We start from the raw sequence: 21,247 nt of genomic DNA, 5'->3' as shown, positions 1-21,247 counted from the left end.
TGAAGAAAAGAGTCTCCCAGATTTTCTTGCTCCAGGCTGGATTTGAACTGCTATCCTCAGCTCTCAGCCTCCTGAGTAGCTAGGATTACAGGCATGAACCAGCGGTACTTGGTGCAATGTCCTTATTTTTCATTTGGTGCTGGGCCTGGGACTTGATCTCAGGGCTAGGACATTGTCCCTGAGCATTTTCTTGTTAAAGTCTAATGCTCTTCCTCTACCACCTGAGGGACAGCTCCATTTCCTGTGCTCTGGTAGTTAAGAATCTCTTAGATTGTCATGCCACGGCTGGCTTCACATCACCATCCTCAGATGTCAGCTTCCTGAGTAGCTGGGAGTACAGGCATGAGCTATCGGTGTCTGGTACAATGTCCTTATTCTAAAAAGTAGGAAATCGTTCGTGATACTCACAGGGCCACTTCCTGCCGTGAGATTCTGGAGGGCTCCTAATGATGCTTCCTGTGTGTAATTGCGGACACTCTTGGCGATCAAGGACAGATACATCCGAATGACGATTGAGTGCCACAGCCACTCCACACCCTTTGGGTTGCTCTTTTCCTCAGGCATTGGCACATCCTGGCATTGCTAATCACACACAAGGGAATTCAGAATTAATGTAGTCAATTAGTTACATTCTTGCATCTACACCAACTATAGTCTAGAAACACTCATTGATATAGTGCAAGGTCCTTGAAATAGATTTAAAAGGCACACACGCACATACACACATACACACACACACACACACACACACACACACACACACACACACACACTCCCAATTCCTTAACTTTTGGCCCACCTTAGTTCTGCCTAACATCCCCCGATCCCAGTCTCTACAAACAAGTTAACATTTCACACTGAGAAGGACATTGAGAGAACTGAGCATGGACAGGTCTTTCTATAATGGTTTTCAGGCTGCATGGGATGAGTCACCTCCACTCTGAAGATAAGACGCACAGGCCTGTCGGCTCAGGCCTGGGAGGTCGTCCTGGATAGCATCGGGTTCTAAATTTATCCATTGCCCTTCCATGCTACTAAGAAAAATGGGCAGTTCACATTCTTCAGTTCTTAGGTTGTAGGGACATAAATACATATTCTTTCCTACATGGTTTGCTCTCAGTATTCAAGTTGTTTTTTAGAAGGCCCAAAGCCAATGCCTTGCCATTAAAACACTGTAAGGACGGTTGCCCACACTGACTGTGTAGAGTGAACTTACTGTTCTGAACCCACAGCTGACTGAGCAATGCGGCTTCATGGTCAGGACAGCGAACCTGGAGTCACTCTGCCTGGGACTGAGTTCTGATTCTGCACGTACTAATCTAGGAAAATACGTTCACGTTTCTCCTTTCCCTTCTTCTTCCTCTTCCCTTATCTCTTCCCTCCTTCCCTTTCTTTTGTGTCCTGGTACTCGGGCTTCAACTCAGGATCTTGTGCTCTCACTTGGCTTTTTCACTTCAGGCTGGTGTTCTACCAATTGAGCCACACCTTCATGACTCGCTTTTTGCTGGCTAGAGATAAAGAGTCTCACAGACTTTTTCTGTCGAGGCTGGCTTTGAACTACGATCCTCAGATTTCAGCCTACTGAGTAGCTGGGATTACAGGCGTGAGCCACTGGTGCCCAAATTAAGCCATTCACCTTCCTGAATGTGTTTCCTCACAGTAAACAAAACACATCAACTCATAGGAATGATGAAAGGGCCACAGGAATTGAAAATAGTATGTAATGTACACTAAGTGCTTGGAAACACACATGCATTCTCTCTCTCTCCACCTCCTTGCAAAGGACTTTCTAATATACCTCTTTAACCTTCCTGCTTCGATTGCCAAAACACCCAATACTTTTGTTGTTGTCGGTCTGGATGTTCCGGTTCTGAATAGAGATACCCTGGGAATATCTCTCCGGGAGCTCTGCCTCCAGCTGGTAGGAAAGGTTATGAAGAATGCATACGCAGTTCTCTGTGGCCTGAGGAAACAGATGGGACACTGAGCATACAGACACAGACACCCCTTCCAAATGGATGTGCGTGGACTATGAGATGCCCAGGGTAAATGAACTAGTGAGTGAAGTTGGAAAGACTAAGAGTAGATCATGAATGGTCCTAAGTATTAATGTTAAAAACTAGAGGCTAATTTTCTTTTTTAAAATTTCTTTTCCCTTTTATTTCTGTGCCTGTATTGTGGCTTGAATTCACTGCCTCTTACTCTCACTTGGTTTTTTTCTTTGATCAAGGCTGTGGGACAACTTGATCCATACCTCCACTTCTGTCTTTTGTTGGTTAATGAGAGTCACATGGACTTTCCTGCCCAGGTTGCTGGGCTTCAAACCATCAGAGTGTGAGCCACCAGCACCTGGCTAGAGGTTGAATTCCATTCCTCTCCCCTTCCCTCCCCTCCCCTTCCCTCCCCTCTCCTTCCCTTCCCTCCCATCCCCTCCCTTCCTTTCCCTTCCCTGCCCCTCTCCTTTTCTTCTTCTCTTTCCTTTCCTCCCTTCCTTCTCCCCCTGCCTTCCCTCTCCCCCTCCCTACTTTTTTCTTTCTTTTTTTTTTGTCAGTAGTAGGGCTTGAACTCTGGACCTGGGTGCTGTCCCTGAGCTCTTCAGCTCAAGGTGAGCACTCTACCACTTGAGCCACAGTGCCATTTCTGGTTTTCTGGTGGTTAATGGGAGAAAGAGTCTCACAGACTTTCCTGCCTGGGCTTTGAACCGTGATCCTCAGTTCTGAACCTTCTGAGTAGCTAGGATTACAAGCATGAATTACAAGCATGGTGCCAGACACTCTCTCTCTCCTCTCTTTCTCTCTCTCTCTCCTCTTCCTTCCTCCCCTCCTTTCTCTTTCTTACTCCCTCCCTTCCTTCCTGCCAGCACCTAAAGTCTGGGTGCTATCCTTAATTAGTCTTGCTCAAGGTTGGCACTCTACCACTTGAGCCACAACTCCATTTTTAGCTTTTTTGGCAGCTAATTGGAGATAAGAATCTCACAGGCTAGCTTTGAACTGTGATCCTCAGACGTGAGCCTCCTGAGTAGCTAGGATTACAGGCCTGAGCCACTGGCACCTGGCTTATAAAACTGAATTTCTTAAAAGGGCAAGCCTTTCTAATTCACATTTTGTCTTTTGCATTACTGCCGGTTTGAACCCAGGACCTTATAGCATGCTGAGCTACACCACCTCCCTCTATTATACTTTGTAAAGAGTATGTTTAGAATGAGTTGAAATTTTATTTTCGTATTTTTTTAAAAAGCATTTATTTATTTATTTATTTGCTGGTCCTGGAGCTTAACTCTGGGTTTAGGTGCTGTCCCTGAGCTTTTGTGCTCAAGACTGGTGCTGTTTTACTACTTGAGCCACAGCTCCATTTCTGACTTTTTGTGGTTAATTGGAGAGAACACTTTTACAGACTTTCCTGCCGGGGCTGGCTTTGAACCACAATCCTCAGATCAGATCTCAGCCTTCTGAGTAGCTAGGATTACAGGCATGAGCCACTGGTGCCCAGCTATTTTTATTTTGTCCAAGTCCAGGACCCAAACTCAGTATCTGATGTTGTTGCTCACTGGCTGGCACTCTACAACTTGAACCACAACTCTAAACCTGAGTCCAAATTATAGTCACCTAACGTAGCAGCCACTCTATGCTAGAGTATAGAAGATAATACAATTTCTAGGGACTAAGCAGGGGTTACTGTAATAGTCTCTGTGAAAGATGCCCTAACAGAAGCAGCCATGTCAGTGCTGAGGAAGAGTTGATAAACTTCTCAGAGGTAGATTATACTCTTGCTGTCCAGAGACTGTGGGGTGTGAGGGAAGGTAGGCGGGCAAAGATTTCTACCTTGTAGATGGCAATAATTACAGGTATTTATTTATTTAGCTAGCAGTGCTAGGCAATTACTCAACCACTAAACCCTAGATAGTGATAATTATTAAGGATTATGAGCTGGGCACCGATGGCTCACGCTTATAATCCTAGTTACTCAGAGGCTGAGTGAGATCTGAGGATTTTGCTTTGAAGCCAGCCAGAGTAGGAAAGTCTATCAGAGTCTTATCTCAAATTAACTGCCAAAAAAGCCAGAAGTGGCTCAGGTGGTAGAGCGCTAGCCTTGAGCAATTTAAAAAAGCTCAGGGACAGTGGGCAGGTCTTGAGTTCAAGCTCCACCACTATATAAAAGATATATATAGTAGGCTGCTAGTGGCCCAGGCCTATGCCTGTTATCCTAGATTCTTAGGAGGCTGAGATCTGAGGATCACAGTTCAAAGCCAGCCTGGTAAAATAAGGATCTCAGTTTAAAGCCAACCTGGTTAAATAAATCCAAGACTCTTTTTTTTTTTTTTCCTTTTTTTTTTGTCTGGTCGTGGAGCCTGAACTCTGGGCCTGGGCGCTGCCCCTCAGCTCTTCAGCTCAAGGCTAGCACTCTACCACTTGAGTCACAGCGCCACTTCCGGCTTTTTTCTTTTTTCTTATGTGGTGCTGAGGAATTGAACCCAGGGCCTTGAGCATGCAAAGCAAGCGCTCTACCACTGAGCCACCTTCCCAGCCCCCCATGGGATTCTTATGTTTAATTAACCACCAAAAAAGCAGGAAGTGGAACAGTGGTTCAAGTAGTAGAGCACTAGCCTTGAGCACAAAAGCTCAGGGACAGTGCCCAGGCTATGAGTCCAAGCTCCAGGACTGGCACAGAATAAAAACAATACTCAGCATGTTAGAAGTCACATTAGGCAACTCAGTGGTTGAGGTGGTCAGCTCCTGAGTCACCTTATCATCTGGCTGGTAATCAGCGATGGTCCCTCGGATGTAGTGGACCAGGGAGTCAATGAGTCCATCGCATCTCCTCATTACCTTCCTCCCATCAGCGCCGGCTGAGCTCATATTTCTATCAAGACAAATGAACACATAAAAAATAAGTCTTAGCAGTGTAGCCAACATGCCTTTATTTCCCAGTATTCCTTGCTGTTTCTTTTTCTTTTGTGTAGAAATTGGTGAAGTTGGGCTGGGAAGGTGGCTCAGTGGTAGAGTGCTTGCCTTGTATGCATGAGGCCCTGGGTTCAATTCCTCAGCTCCACATAAGCAAAAAGAAAAAAGCCACAAGTGGCGCTGTGGCTCAAGTGGTAGAGCGCTAGCCTTGAGCTGAAGAGCTGAGGGACAGCACCCAGGCCCAGAGTTCAGGCCCCACAACCGGAACCCCCAACAAAAAAAAGAAATTGGTGAAGTTGTAAAACTGTGACAGACTTGGACCAATAAACCATAGACTGCTCAATGGCTATTACATCTGAAAGTAACCACTAAATTAGTCATGCAATACATAATCATGTCCATCAACAAATCTTTGGTCTAATTTCATTCAAAGTATCAAAGTGACAGTGGTATGGCAGCTATTATTTTTCACTGCACTTTTGTGGGGTTTTTTTGGGGGGAGGCACTTCTGGAATTTGAACTCAGGGCTTTGCACTTGGTAGGCTGATTGCTCTACCAGTTGAACTACATCTTAGGGCCTTTATACTCAGATTATTTTTGAGATATTCTTGTCTAGGACAGCATACATAGACTGTGATCTTCCTCTATGTATGGACTCTTTTCACTGGAGTAGGGACAACAGGTGCATGGCAATTGTATGATTTGAGGACTCTTTTGCCCAGGTTGGCCTTTAATCATGATTCTCCCCAAACTGGGTGTGAGCCACTATGCCCCTGTATGGATATGAGTGGAGGATATGAATGGGGGATATGAGTAGTTGGATATAAGTGGGGATATCAGTGGATGGATGTGAGTGGGGGGATGTGAGGCAAATGTTTTGTAGCTAAGAAATGAATGGCAACTAAGACATGACAATGTACCATAGATCAAAGTTCTAGTTTGCTCAGTGTCTTTATTCTCAAGAACTTTAATTTGCTATGTAGCAGTTCCCTCATTTGTAAAGATGAGGATACTATTTTGAGATCTTGAAGGTTTCAAGATTGTTATTGATAAATATTAATCCAGATGCTCTAACACGGGATGATCCAACTGGGCACTGGTGGCTCACGTCTGTAATCCTAGCTTCTCAGGAGGCTGAGATCTGAGGATATAGGTTGAAAGCCAGTCAGGGCAGCCTAATCTGAAGACTTATTTCCAATTAACTGGCAAAAAAAAAGAGCCAGAAGTGGACATATGGCTCAATTGTAGAGCATCAGCTTTAAGTTAAAAAGCTAAGCAAAAGCATGAGGGCCCTGAATTCAAGCCCCAGTGTGGACACTATATATTTAGAGGGATGGCTGGGTACTGGTGGCCCATGCATGTCATTCTAGCTATTGGGAAGCTGAGATCTGAGGATCACCATTTGAAGCCAGCCAGATGTGAAAGTCTGTGAGACTCTTATCTCCAATTAAGCAACCAAAACTCTGGAAGTGGCGCTGTGGTTCAAGTGGTAGAGGGCTAGCCTTGAGCAAAAGAGCTGAGGGGCAGTGCCCAGGCCCAGAGTTTAAGCCCCACAACAAAACAAAAAAGAAAATGTATTAGGCAGAATGCTTTTAAGTGTTTCCTTCCTTTCCTTCTCCTTCCCTTTCCTCCCTCCCTCCCTCCCTTCCTTCCTTTCTTCCTTCCCTTCTCCATCTCTTTTATTAGTACTGAGGCATGAACTCAGGGTCTCATGATCTCCTTACTTTTATGCTCAAAGCTAATGCTTTGAGCCACAGCTCCACTTCCAGTATAAGAGATAGGACTAACACACTGAAAACTAAAAATATACTAACAGTTTAACAGTTGTTGAGGGCTGGGATGTAGCTCAGTGGCAAAGCACTTGCCTAGCAAGTGTAATGCCCTCGTTTCTATCCCCAGTACCAAAACAACAACAACAACAAAAAAGATTAAAAACATATATAGTTAAATGGTTGTTGAACTGATACAATGAGCTTTTTTTTTTTTTTTTTTTTTGCTGATCTTGGGGCTTGAACCCAGGGCCTGGGCACTATTCCTGAGCCTCTCTGTGCTCAAGGCTAGCGCTCTACCACTTGAGCCACAGCACCATTTCTGACTTTTTCTAAGTAGTTTACTGGAGATAAGAGTCTCATGGTTTTCCTTCCTGGGCTGGCTTGGAACTGCAATTCTTAGATCTCAGCCTCCTGAGTAACTAGCATTATTACAGTGTGAGCCATCAGCACCCAACTGAAAACTGTTCTGACAAATCTAAAGGTGGGCCTCACTGCCTGCTAAGCCCACAGCAGACCCTGCAGATGGGCAAGCTAGCTTGTTAACTCCAGGGTGTTTACGTGGGGTCAGAATGGTCGTTCAGCTTAGCAGTGCTGCTGGTTCATGCATATTCACTGATGTCCTGGACTCTGCTATTATCCAGACCCTACTGCTGGCAATCTGCTATTATCCAGACCCTACTGCTGGCAATCAGACTTATCAGGGTTTCTGGCCATTGATGCCTTTGCTGACAGAAAGTGCATGAAATCCCGCTGCCCCAGCACTTACCCCTGCATAGCAAACATACTTCCCACCTTACTCAGCTACCCAGAAATATAACTGATAAGGACCGCTGATTTCATAACACTTCATCCATGAATGGAAGCAATTAGAGAGAAGAGAATTTCTTATTTATACCACTGAAAATAACCAGCAATCTGCATAAAGTAATATAGATGTCTTTTTTTAAGGTTTTTTTTTTTGAGAATTTAACATGGTCACAATCGGAATTGATCCTGAAAACTGAGAAATGCTAATTTCTTAACCATTTTCTGTAGGTCACTCAATGGAACTTTACATGGAAAATATCTCTAAAGTATAAATGAAAATATATCAGAAGTATCATCTTAGCCAGGTGCTGGTGGCTCACACCTGTAATCCTAGCTACTCAGGAGGTTGAATCGAAGGATCACAGTTTGAAGGCAGCCCAGGCAGGAAAGTCTGAGATGCTTATTTCCAGGCCTAAATTTAACTCCCAGGACCAGCCAAAATAAACAAACAGAAAGCAAACAACCAAAAGCCAAAAGCCAACTGATCAAACAACAAAAACCCCAAAGAATAAAACCCAGGTCTTCAATCTGGGGATTCAAGACTAGGGCATCTAGAGAGGAAGAAAGAAAGGAGGAGATGAATTTGAGTTCTTTTTTTTTTTTTTGTCGGCCGTGGGGCTTGAACTCTGGGCCTGGGCGCTGTCCCTCAGCTCTTCAGCTCAAGGCGAGTGCTCTACCATTTGAGCTACAGCGCCACTTCTGAGGAGATGAATTTGAAACAGTGATAAATGTTCACTCAAAAGGCAAGAATTTAGGAGTTCTCCACCTTCACTGGGTCCAAATGGCAGGTTTGGCTCAATTCACAGTGTGTGATAGCATGGAAAGTTTGCTATCCTAGCTGGGCACTGGTAGCTCATGCCTGCAATCCTGAGATCTGAGGATCATGGTTCAAAGATTGTCCCAGTAGGAAAGTCAATGAGATCCTTATCTCCAATTACCCATCAGAAAACCGGAAATGGAGCTGTGCCTCACAGTGGTAGAGCACTAGCATTGAGCGAAAGAGCTCAGGGACAGCACCCAGGCCGAGTTCAAACGCCATAGCCAACAACAAAAAAAAGGAACGAAAGAAGGAAGGAAGGAAGGAAGGAAGGAAGGAAGGAAGGAAGGAAGGAAGGAAGGAAGGAAGGAAGGAAGGAAGGAAGGAAGGAAGGAAGGAAGGAAAGAAGGAAAGAAGGAAAAGAAAGAAGGAAAAATTTGCTATCCAGCTCAATCCAGTGTTTGGTAGCTGGCACCAAGGCAGGCAGTAGGGGTGAGGAAAGCATCTGACCTCTGTATGTTTCTGATATAGTCACAGAATTTCCATATTTGGAAGCAATCTGTGACATTCTCACACATTCCTAAGTGCTACAGAGAAAAAGAAAAAGGGATGGTGGGGATGGGGAGAGGAGAGAAGACTGGGCCTTTCTAGAACTCAGGAAGAAGGCTATGTCTCTATTAAAATGTTGGCTGGTAAGGTGGCTCAGTGGTAGAGCACTTGCCTTGCATGACTGAGGCCCTGAGTTCGATTCCTCAGCACCACATAAGCAAAAAGGAAAAAGCCAGAAATGGCACTGTGGTTCAAGTGGTAGAGTGCTAGCCTTGAGCTGAAGAGCTGAGGGGCAGCACCCAGGCCCAGAGTTCAGGCCCCACGACTGGACCCAAAAAAAAAAAAAAAAATCTATGATTTGATGCTGACTAAATACATTGGGCAAGTTACAAGTTCATGATCTGTAATTTGCAAAAAGAAATTCTGAAGCTAGGGTACCATAGAATTTCCTTCAGAATCATCACTTATGACAGCCTGCTACTGAAAATCAGGATTGGCTATTTGCAGGAGGCTTTTCACTGGCCCTTCCATTCAAGGGTGTCTATGGGTGTTGTGTGCAGGTATCCTATCACGTTCACCTGGCTTTCCTGCCTGCACAGGAAGGTCCTTACAACACAGACTGGCCAACACCAGCGACCAGTGTGTGGTCAAATGGCATGGAGAAACAATGTATACCACAATACACCTGTATGATTGATATTAAATAATTATAATAACTATGTATATAGTTAATAATTGTAATAAAAGAACATAACACTAATTATTTAATCAATTGGTGATTGATAATCTTATGCCAGACTGGGGTTGAGCTCAGGGCTTTGTGTTCTTCCTTAGCTTTTTTACTCAAAATTGAGCTTTACCACTTAACACACATCTCTGCTTTTGGCTTTTTGCTAGTTAATTGACAATAAGCATTGGTCTGGGCTGGTTTTGAACTGGGATCCTCCAATCTCAGCCTGCTGAGTAGCTAGAATTGTACAGGTGTGAGCCACTGGCACCCAGCTTGGAATGTATCCTTTTGAGACACTTTTACCAAAGAAGTGATTTGAAGAGGCAGAATTTATTTTTAAAATAGAGCTACCATTACCCGATCATGGTGTAGTTTCTCACATATTGCGCATGTTTGTGTCATATATCAGAGCCTGGTGGCTGTGAGACCAGTCTTAAGATCTAGGCAGCATCTTGGGAGTGTGACCACTTCAATAATGGCTTAGAAAGTTGTGGTGGCAACCTTACATTCTCCAACAATTAGAGGCTTCCTAAAGCCCTGTGTTGTGAGCTCTGTAGGAAGGCTCCAAGCCACACCCGTCCATCAAGTGTTAGAAAGGAAGTGATGGATTCCACTGAGACCTGAGGAGCCATTCCAGAAGACATTGGTAGATAGGGAAGCTTCCTCCTTCCTCTGGGTATTTGAGATTTGGGTCAAGGCTTTTGCTCAATTCTCAGCTGATATATATCAAACAGTTGGGCCTTGTCTGTGACTCACCCAGAGAAATCAGGTAAAGAAAGAGGTAGCCTGAGATTGTCGGCAACAAAAGTGGAAAGCCTAGTTTGAATTAACAGAGGAATAAAGTCTCTAGGGCAAAAGAAAGGCTAGTCTGTTATTTTGCAATCCACATAAACATCAGTCAAAGTCAACGATTCAGTCTGTAAACTGAAACAATATTGGGAGGTAGACTAAAATATACAATCTTGTTACCCTAGCTATTCAGTAGGTGGAGATGGAGAGGTTTGAGGTCAGCCTGGGCAAAAAGTTCCTAAGACTCAACTCTCAGGCAATAGGTAGACAGAGTAGAACATGCTTGTTATCTCAAATAAGGTGGTGGATTGAGAACAAAAGCACCGAGGTTCTAGGCCAGCTTGGAGGAAAATTAATAAATATGTAAGACATTATCTCAACAGAAAAAGGTGAGAGTGGCAGTACATGTCTGTCATCTAAACTACAGTGGGCAGTAGGAGAGGATTTAGTCCATGCTGCACAAGGCAGAAGCAGAATAACCAGGGAACAAAGGCCTGGAGGTATAGTACTGGGTATTGGACCCAGGGCCTCTCACTCATGTTTGGCTTTTGCACTCAAGGCTGGCATTCTACCACTTGAGACACACCTCCACTTCCAACTTTTTGCTGCTTAAATGAATATAGGGTTTTCTTGGATGTGTCTGCTCAGACTGACTTCAAACGGTGGTTGTGATTCTCAGATCTCAGCCTCTTGAGCAGTAAGGATCCCAGGGATGTGCCATCAGTGCCGGCTGGGCACAGATTGGCAAGTGCAGACCAGTGACAGTTCTCAGTTGTCTTTCATCAACTGAACTCATTTCTTAATAATAATCATTGTTTTTAGATGTTTGACACTTGGGGTGTTAAAAAAGCTGGGCTTGATCCCTAGCACCCAGAATATAATAATCTATAATTTCCATTTTTGGGAGTCCTGGGGCTTGAACTCTGGGCCTGGACACTGTTCCTTAACTGCTTTTGCTCAAGGCTAGAACTCTATTGCTTGAGCCACAGCACTGCTCTGGCCTTTTTTCTGTGTATGTGGTACTGAGGATTGAACCCAGGGTTTCATGCATGCTAGGCAAGCACTCTACCACTAAGCCCCATTCCTAGCCACTCACTGGCTTTTTGTTTGGTTTTGTTTTTTAAGAAGTAGTTTTGACTATGAAGATAATCTTGAAATTTTTGGAAAAAGACTTCTGGTGTAATAAAACACAGTTTATAACTCTCACTTCCAATTTAAGCTCTTCCAGGTGACTTTCTCCAGAAGTTTTCCAGTTCTCAAGCAATAAGTCTGGCAGCCCTGAGCCTCCACATAATCGTTCCAACTTCTTTTACATGTCTCATCAAATGCAGTCATTACCTCTCCAGGTAAGGTCTCTTCTACTAAAACCGGAATCCCTCCAGGGCAATGACAGATCTCAATCTCCTTTGAAACTGCAGAAATGTAAACAGTATTTGGCCAATAGTAGGCATTTAGTAAGCACACAATGGATAATGAAGGGGTTGGACAAGAGCAGGAATCAAGGCCTAACTGTGGTCCAGACCCACTGGACTAACTCCCGATCTCAACTTCACAAAGATAAATGGTTTATAATGGAAGGATAGGCTGTGGGGCTTAATTTCTTCAATGAAAGAGTGAGGCTGTTAGCTCAGGTTGCCTAGACACATTTGTGTTTGGCCTGAAGTGTTTTCCAAAACTCTGAATCTCACTGCTCTTGAGGCAAGCATTTTTTTCTATTCTCTAGTCACATGGAGCTGACTCTATTCCCCAAGGAATAGACTTGGACTTGCCTATTGAAATGCCTGCAGAAGGGAATTTTAATTTCTTACCTTTGAGTTTCTTCTACCTCCTGTCCTTTAAGAGAAGAAAAAAGACAGGGCAGAAGGATAAAAGAATGATTTAGAGGACTAAAGGAGAAATAATACATCTTTGGAAGAAATTCCAGACTTAAAGTAAACAGCTGAGAAAGAAATCAGGAAAAGAACTGTACTCACAACAGCTTCAAGGAAAAACAAATTTAGGCGTTTTTATAATCAAACATACTAAAGACTTCTATAAATCTACCAAACACAGAAGAAAGAAATTAAAGACACTAGATGATGGTAAGATTTCCCATGTTCATGGATAGGCAGAATTACATAGTCTACATGGCCACATCAGCAAAGACAAACTCCAGACTGAAGGCAATCTCTATGAAAAACCAAATGCATTCTTTACAGGAAACAAATCCTAAAATTCCTATGAACTATGAGCTGGGGGCTCACATTTGTAATCCTACTCAGGAGGCTGAGAGGTGAGGATGGTGGCATGAAGCCAGGCCCCTTGACCGTAACTCCAAGAGATTCTTATCCCAATCATCTAGCAAAAAGTTGGAAGCAGAGGTGTGGCTCAAGCGGTAGAATGCTAGCCTTGAGATAATAAGCAAGTGTGCAAGGCTGAGTTTGAAAAAGTTAAACAAGAGTATGAGACAATGTTTCAGCCCTATACCAACACACACACACACACACACACACACACACACACACACACAGAGCCAACAACTTCACCATAAATGACTAAAGAGATAGTAAAGAAGAAAGTTCAAACAATGGGCTTGATACAACAATGACAAAAATGACTAATGAGCCGAACTCCAGTGGCTCAGCTACTCAGGAGGCTGAAATCTAAGGATCGCAGTTCAAAGCCAGCCTAGGCAGAAAGTCCATGAGACTCTTATCTCCAATAAATCACTCAGAAAACTAGAAGTGGAACAGTGGTTCAAGTGGTAGAGCACTAGTCTTGAGCTCAGGAGCTGAAGGACAGCGTTCAGGCCTAGAGTTCAAGCCCCATGACAAAAACAAAAACAAAAACCAAAACAAAACCCCCAAAACAAAAAACTATTGAAATGAGAGGTGCTATGTAAACCTGAATAAATTCAAAGAAGACACAAATAATTGAGCTCAAAGAGAATTCAAGCAATCGACTGATGAAATAAAGAAAACAATACAAGAGTGCAAGAAGGGATGACACTGTCTGTAAAGAAATATATTCAGGGGCTGGGAAGGTGGCTCAGTGGTAGCGCTTGCCTTGCATGCCTGAGGCCCTGGGTTCGATTCCTCAGCACCACATAAGCAAAAAAGAAAAAAGCCGGAAGTGGAGCTGTGGCTCAAGTGGTAGAGTGCTAGCCTTGAGCTGAAGAGCTGAGGGACAGTGCCCAGGCCCAGAGTTCGGGCCCCACGACTGGCAAAAAAAAAAAAAAAAGAAATATATTCATTACTTCACTCATGAAACTGTAAACTCTCTGTACATATCTCCTTTAAACAACAATAAAGAATGTTTTGCTGGGTGTCAGTGGCTCATGCCGGTAATCCTAGCTACTCGGGAGGCTGAGATCTGAGGATCACTGTTCAAAAGCCAGCCCAGGTAGGAGACTCCATGAGACTCTTATCTCCAATACACCATGCAGAAAACTGGAAGTGGTGCTGTGGCTCAAGTGGTAGAGCACTCCCCTTAAGCTGAAGATCTGAGAAATAGTGCCCAGGCCCAGAGTTTAAACCCCACAACCGACAAAAAAAAAGAAAAGAAAAAAAGAATATTTGGTTAAAAAAGAAAACAATGAGAATATAAAAGACGAATTTAATGATGATATAGAAATATTGGAGGAAAAAAAAACAAACTGAGGGCTGGGAATATGGCTTAGTGGTAGAGTGCTTTCCTAGCATGCATGAAGCCCTAGGTTTGATTCCTCAGTACCACATAAACAGAAAAAGCTGGAAATGGTACCGTGGCTCAAATGGTAGAGTGCCAGCCTTGAAAAAAAGAAGTTCAGGGACAGTGTCCAGCCTCTGAGTTCAGACTTATATAACTGTAACCCCTTTCTATATCACCTTTACAATAAAAAAAAAGAAAATTTAAAAAAAGGAAAAAAATTGAAGACACACTACAAATTATCAATGTAAAGCCGGGTGCCAATGGCTCACGCCTGTAATCCTAGCTACTCAGGAGGCTGAGATCTGAGGATCACGGTTCAAAGCCAGCCTGGGCAGGAAAGTCCGTGAGACTCTTATCTCCAATAAACCACCAGAAAACCAGAAGTGGCACTATGGCTCAAGCGGTAGATCGCTTGCCTTGAGCTGCAGAGCACAGGGACAGAGCCCAAGCCCAGAGTTCAAGCCCCACAACAACAACAACAACAAATCAATATAATTTACAGGATTATAAACTGTTGGATTTCATCAAAACACCAAACAGTAATTCATGGGCACCGAGGAAGAAGATTAAAGGTATGGCAAGTCTATCCAATATAATAATAGCAGAAAAGTTCCCAAGCCTTGAGGAAGAGAAGGCAACCCATGCAGAGGAGGTTTACAGAACACCAAACAGGCAAGATCAGAGGAGAAACACCTTTAGATATAGTATAGTTAAAGCACTAAATATACAGAAGAAAGAATATTGAAAGCTGCAAAGAAGACAACAAGAAAAGATATACAATGGTAAGCTCATTAGTATAATAGCAGTATGTGTGTGTGTGTGTGTGTGTGTGCGCGCGCGCGTGCGTGTGTGTGTGTGTGTGTGTGTGTGTGTGTGTGTGTGTGTTCCAGTACTGGTGCTTGAACTCAGGGCCTCATAGTCTTTTTTTTGGCCGGTCATGGGCTGAACTCTGGGCCTGGGCGCTGTTCCTTAGCTCTTCAGCTCAAGGTGAGCACTCTACCACTTGAGCCACAGCGCCACTTTCCAGCTTTTTTCTGCTTATGTGGTACTGAGGAATCAAACCCAGGGCCTCATGCATGCAAGGCAAGCGCTCTACCACTGAGCCACCTTCCCAGCCCCAGGGCCTCATGGTCTTGTTTAGCCTTTTCTCTTCAAGGCTGCCACTCTATCATTTGAAACACAACTTCACTTCTAGATAGTAGCAAATTTCTCAACACAAACTCTATATTCAAGGAAGAAATGGACAAATATAAACTAAGCCCTGAAAATTATAATTCTCAATTTAGATTAGTGTACCCAGTGAACCTATACTTCACAATTGAGGGAGAAATAAAAACCTTCCATGATACACAAGAGCTAAAGAAATTTCTTACTACATAAAACACTTAAAGGAATCCTACCCATAGAAGAAAATCAAAAATAATAAAATTCCTGAAAGAATAAACCCTACTAGGGCTTGGGAGGTAGCTCAGTGGTAGAGCGCTTGCCTTGCATGCCTGAGGCCCTGGGTTTGATTCCTCAGCACCACATAAGCAAAAAGAAAAAAGCCAGAAGTGGCGCTGTGGCTCAAGTGGTAGAGCGCTAGCCTTGAGCTGAAGAGCTGAGGGACAGCGCCCAGTCCCAGAGTTCAGGCCCCACAACCGGACCCAAAAAAAAAAAAAAAAAAAGAATAAACCCTACTGGCTGGGTAGATTAATAAAGAAGAAACAGGAAAGAAGAATAATAAAAATAACAGGGCTGGGGAGGTGGCTCAGTGGTAGAGCGCTTGCCTTGCATGCCTGAGGCCCTGGGTTCAATTCCTCAGCACCACATAAGCAAAAAGAAAAAAGCTGGAAGTGGCGCTGTGGCTTAAGTGGTAGAGCGCTAGCCTTGAGCTGAAGAGCTGAGGGACAGCGCCCAGGCCCAGAGTTCAGGCCCCACGACTGACAAAAAAAAAAAATAAAAATAACAAAATGACAGGCAATACAATATACCTTTTAATGTTAATATTGAATGGTCTCAACCTTCCAATCAAAATATATAGAAGGAAAAATTTGATTAAAGAACAAAATCCAACCAGCTGTTGCCTATAGGAAACATATCTTACTGCAAAGTCAAATATAGGCTTGGGGTATAAAGATGGAAAGAATACTCTAAGCAAATGTCTCCCCAAAGCAGGAAGGAATAGCCATAATTTAGACATCTAACTTTAAGCAGCCATCACTGAAGACATAAGGGAGAAATAAAAAAGTTTCTAGAAGTCTAATGAACCTGAAAACACAATGGCCCAGAACCTTTAGGACACAGCAAAGGCAGTTCTGAGTGTGTACATCAAAAACAAAACATCAGCTGGGCGCTGATGGCTCACACCTGTCATCCTAGCTACTCAGGAAGCTGAAGATCATGGTTTGAAGCCAGCCTGGGCAAGAAAGTACCTGAGACTCATTTCCAATAAACTACTCAGAAAAGACTGGAAGTGGAGCTGTGGCTCAAGTGGTAGAGTACTTGTCTTAAGCAGAAGAAGCACAGGGACAGTGTCTAGGCTCTCAGTTCAAGCCCCAGGGCAAAAAAACCCCAAAAAACAAAAAAAACCCCACCAAAAACAGCAAAACAAAAACAAATAAAAACCCAAAACAAAATAGAGTTCCCCAAAAAACATCTAATTATGCACCCCAAACTTCTAGAAAAATATTAACAAGTCAAACCAAGAATTAGCAGATTTGGACAGATGTTAATAAATATACAAAATATACAAAGAATCAATGAAACAAAAGCTGATTCTTTAAAAAATAAAATCAAATAGATAACTTCTAGCGAACTTGACCAAAAGAAGGAAAGAAGAAACTAACATCAATAAAATCAGAGATTAAAAAAAAGGAAATATCATTAGCTAGGTTCCAGTGGCTCACACTTGTGAGCCAGATCTGAGGATCCTGCCCAGATTAAGTCCATGAAAATCTTTTTTGTATTTATTTTTTATTTATTAATGTTTTTATTGTGGAAATACCATACAGAGGGGCCATGAAAATCTTAAAACCAATTATCCAGCAAAAAGCTGGAAGTGGAAATATAGCACAAATGGTAGAACACCAGCCTTGAGTGGAAAACTGAGTGCCCTCAGTTCAAGCCCCAGTACTAGAAAGTGTGCACTCCCACAAACATACACATACACACACACACACACAGAATGATTTATACAAAGTAGTAATTGATGTGTACTGTATTTGCATTTGGTGAATAGTAGAAAATTCTCTGGCATTAAAAAAAACTTTTTATTGTTACTGAAACAAGAATTTATTTTTCACTTTATTTTATTTATTTTTTGTTGGTCTTGAGGCTCTTCAGCTCAAGGCTAGTGCTCTACCACTTGAGCCACAATGCCACTTCTGGCCTTTTCTGTTTATGCGGTGCTGAGGAATCGAACCCAGGGCCTCATGCATGTGAGGCAAACACTCTACCACAGAGCCACCTTTCAGCTCCTCAAACAAGAATTTATTTTTTATTTTATTTTATTTATTTATTTATTTTTGGTCCAGTCATGAGGCCTGAACTCTGGGCCTGGGCACTGTCCCTCAGCTCTTCAGCTCAAGGCTAGCGCTCTACCACTTGAGCCACAGCACCACTTCCAGCTTTTTTTTCTATTTTCTTATGTGGTGCTGAGGAATTGAACCCAGGGCCTCATGCATGCAAGGCAAGCGTTCTACCACTGAGCTACCTTCCCAGCCCTCAAACAAGAATTTATTACATGGAGTAAAAGAGCAAAATGGAGTTTGAAGGTCAGTTTTGAAATATATTAGTAAATATCATATGGTTTTAATAATAGCACAATGTGTTTGTAATATATATTTCAGAAAAAGTTAAAGACAGTTGTGGCAAGAAAAGTTATGTTTAAGAAGAAATACTGGGGCTGGGAATGTGGCTTAGTGCTAGAGTGCTTGCCTAGCATGCATGAACCCCTGCATTCGATTCCTCAGTACCACATACATGGAAAAAGCCAGAAGTGGCTTCTCATGGACTGCCAGGGGTGAGGGGAGATGGGATGGCTTTACCTTAAGCATCCAGTGACGTTGTAGAATATATCAAAATCCAGCAGGCCATTTGATTTGGGGTAATCTCCTTCAGGCCACCCGGAGAAGGGGATGATGATATTCTCGGTTAGAGTGAGCAAGGCTTCTGTTATCATGAGATTCTTGAGTTTGTCATTGGAGGACAAATTCCACAGCAAACCTAGGAAAGTGGAGCTAGCATGAGAGTGGTGCAGGGTGGGGCCCCATGGAACTATGAAGTCCACTGAAGGCATCTGCTCCAGGACTGAAGGCATCTGCTGGAGCCAGAAGGCTGTGGGGGTGAAGGGCGTGGGGGTGAGGAGAAAGAGCATGTTGCTTGCTGAATACATGACAATGGGAGCTGCTCCCTAAAAACAATTAAACACACAGCCCTCATGACAGGAAGCTGTGCAGGGTTTGTCAGGACAAACAAAAGCACCTGCCCACTGTTCACTGTAGCCCAGATTACAATAGCCAAGCCAAATGCCCCACAATAAATGAATGGAAACCAAATCAAAACAAACAACAAAAACCCCATAGTAGCTGGGCACCAGTAGCTCACACCAGAAATCCTAACTAGTTACTCAGGAGGCTGAGATCTGAGGACTGCTGTTGGAAGCCAGCCCAGGAAGGAGTTTTGCTAAGACTTCTTTTTTTTTGGTCCAGTGTCCAGTCGTGGGGCCTGAACTCTGGGCCTGGGCACTGTGCCTCAGCTCTTCAGCTCAAGGCTAGCGCTCTACCACTTGAGCCACAGCGCCACTTCTGGCTTTTTTTTTTCTTTTTGCTTATGTGGTGCTGAGGAATCGAACCCAGGGCCTCAGGCATGCAAGACAAGCGCTCTACCACTGAGCCACCTTCCCAGCCCTTGCTAAGACTTCTAACTCCAATTAACACCCAAAAAGCTGGAAGGGGAGATGTGGCTCATGTGGTAGAGTGCTAGTCTAGAGCAAAAAGCTCAGGGACAGTGCCTAGGCCTTGAGTTCAAGCCCTAGTTCCTGAACAAAAAATAACAACATATATATATATATATATATATATATATATATATATATATCATATATATGTTAGATATGTATCATATATGTGTATATATATGATGATATTTAACATATATAGTATATACAACACACACACACAATGGAATTTCATGTATCCATTAGGAAGAAATTATGTCCTTGCAGGAAAATGCAAGCTCCTGAAGACAAGGATGCATGTTTTCTCATATATAGTTCTTAAACCGCAAATACAACTTTCCATATAAACACACATAAAGGTATACTTGTTTGTTTATTTTTGTCTGTTGTGGGGCTTGAATTCCAAGCCTGGGCACCGTCTCTGCTAGCCGTTTACCACCTGAGCCACAGTGCTACTTCCGGTTTTCTGGTGGTTATCTGGAGATAAGAGTCTCATGGCCTTTCCTAGCTGGGCTGGCTTTGAACTGAGATCCTCAGATTTCAGCCTCCTGAGTAGCTAGGATTACAGGCGTGAGTAACTGGCAGCAGCCTGGCTTGTGTTTACATCATGATGTGGTTGACTACAGTATAGAGGTCATTTTTAAGAGACTCTCATCTCCAATTAATCAGCAAAAAGCAGTACGTAGAGCTGTGGCTCAACTGATATAGCACTAGTCTTGCGTGACAAAGCCAAGTTAGAGCACAATGCCCTGAGCTCAAACTCCAGTACCAGCACCCAAAAAAACCAAAAAACAGGGCTAGGAAGGTAGTGTTTGCCTTGCATGCATGAGGCCCTGGGTTTGATTCCTCAGCACCACATAAGCAGAAAAAGCTGCAAGGCGCTATGACTCAACTGGTAAAGCGCTAGCCTTAAGCTGAAGATCTCAGGGATAACCCCAGGCTCAGAGTTCAGGCCCCATGACTGACAAAAAGAAAAAAAAAAAAAAAAGGAGCCTTCTGCCTGTGTCATCTTCATCTTCTTCCTCTGGTGCTCATGATAGCCTGTGTCCTGGGCTTTGGTGGCCTTTGGCTTCGTTAGAATGGGGAAGGGACAGAAACGAATCTTCTCACCAGAGGTAATTACTTTCCTTTTTCTTTTTTCTTTTCTTTTATGCTGATACCTGGGACTTTGAGCATTTTTTTCCCCCTGTCAGTTGTGGGACTTGAACTCTGGGCCTGGGCGCTGTCCCTCAGCTCTTCACCTCAAGTCTAGCACTCTACTACTTGAGCTACAGCGCCACTTCCAATTTTCTGGTGGTTTATTGGAGATAAGAGTATCACAGACATTCCTGCCCAGGCTGGCTTTGAACTGTGATCCTCAGATCTCAGCCTCCTGAGTAGCTAAGATTACAGGTGTGAGCCACTGGCTCCCGGCTAGGACTTTGAGCTCTTGCTTAGCTTTTTGCTCAGTGCTCCTTTACCACTTGAGTCACACCTCTACTTTTGGCTTTCTGGTCAATTGGAGATAAGATTCTCATGGACTCTTCCTGATTGAACTGGCTATGAACCTCTAGCAGATTTCAGCCTCTTGAGTAGCTTAGAAGGACAGGTGTGAGACATCGGTACCAGATCTCTTAATTTTCATGATGGCCATAACAGTTAATACAGTTAAAAGTTTACTAGTTACATAACCGTATTTTATTAAGAAATTTAGGCCTAACATACTTTAGGCTAATGTTTGAATTGTCTTTTTTTATTTTTATTTTTTGCCAGTCCTGGGGCTTGAACTCAGGGTCTGGGTGCTGCCCCTGAGCTTTTTTGCTCAAATCTGGTAGTCTACCACTTGAGCCACAGCTCCACTTTGGGATTTTTTCTTTTCTAGTTCATTGGAGATATGAGTCTCAGACTTGCCTGCCCATCGGGCTTCGTACCTCCATCCTCCAATCTTGGCCTCCTAGGATGACTGGCATGAGCCAGCCACCCATGCCCAGATCATGGTTGGAGGTTCAAGAGTGTGCTTTGGCTACACTTGGAAACATTTAACCCAATTTTCACTGCAGCCCACACAAAGTTTCCATTAACCATGGGGACAGTGAGTCAGCTGTCCAGTTAGGAGTGGATTTCTGGCTTGCAAAAGTCTTTCCCTCATCAGAAGAAAATCTTCTCCTGTGTCTGGGGTGAGTCCTGAGCAGGGTCCTTGAACCATGGGTTTTGCAATACAATGATCTCATCCCTCCTAAGAGGGTTTGGAAGGGAGAGAGAGCATTAAACCTCAGAAGGCAATTGAATCCAATCAAAGGCAGGTCTGAAGTTGAGTTTGGGTTACTAAGCTACAAAAGAAAGGCAGAGTGAAGA

General features: G+C 43.4%; 1 protein-coding gene across 1 annotated transcript in view; it reads right to left on the bottom strand.

The window, feature by feature from the left end:
• The window catches only part of Pkp2 (plakophilin 2), a 61,035-nt gene that overhangs the window by 5,145 nt on the left and 34,643 nt on the right, over positions 1–21,247 (bottom strand). The window contains exons 6-9 of the mRNA XM_042677732.1: positions 18,003–18,180; positions 4,743–4,860; positions 1,799–1,963; positions 409–582 (exon numbers count right to left, since the gene is read on the bottom strand). Coding sequence (XP_042533666.1) covers positions 409–582; positions 1,799–1,963; positions 4,743–4,860; positions 18,003–18,180 — 635 coding nt within the window. The remainder of the gene's footprint in view (positions 1–408; positions 583–1,798; positions 1,964–4,742; positions 4,861–18,002; positions 18,181–21,247) is intronic.

This window comes from Dipodomys spectabilis, unplaced genomic scaffold, assembly GCF_019054845.1.
Source record: "Dipodomys spectabilis isolate Male_0828 unplaced genomic scaffold, ASM1905484v1 ptg000039l, whole genome shotgun sequence".
NCBI classification, from domain to species: domain Eukaryota; kingdom Metazoa; phylum Chordata; class Mammalia; order Rodentia; family Heteromyidae; genus Dipodomys; species Dipodomys spectabilis.
Note: the sequence above shows the minus strand (reverse complement) of the source record. Positions and strands in the feature narration are given on the sequence as shown.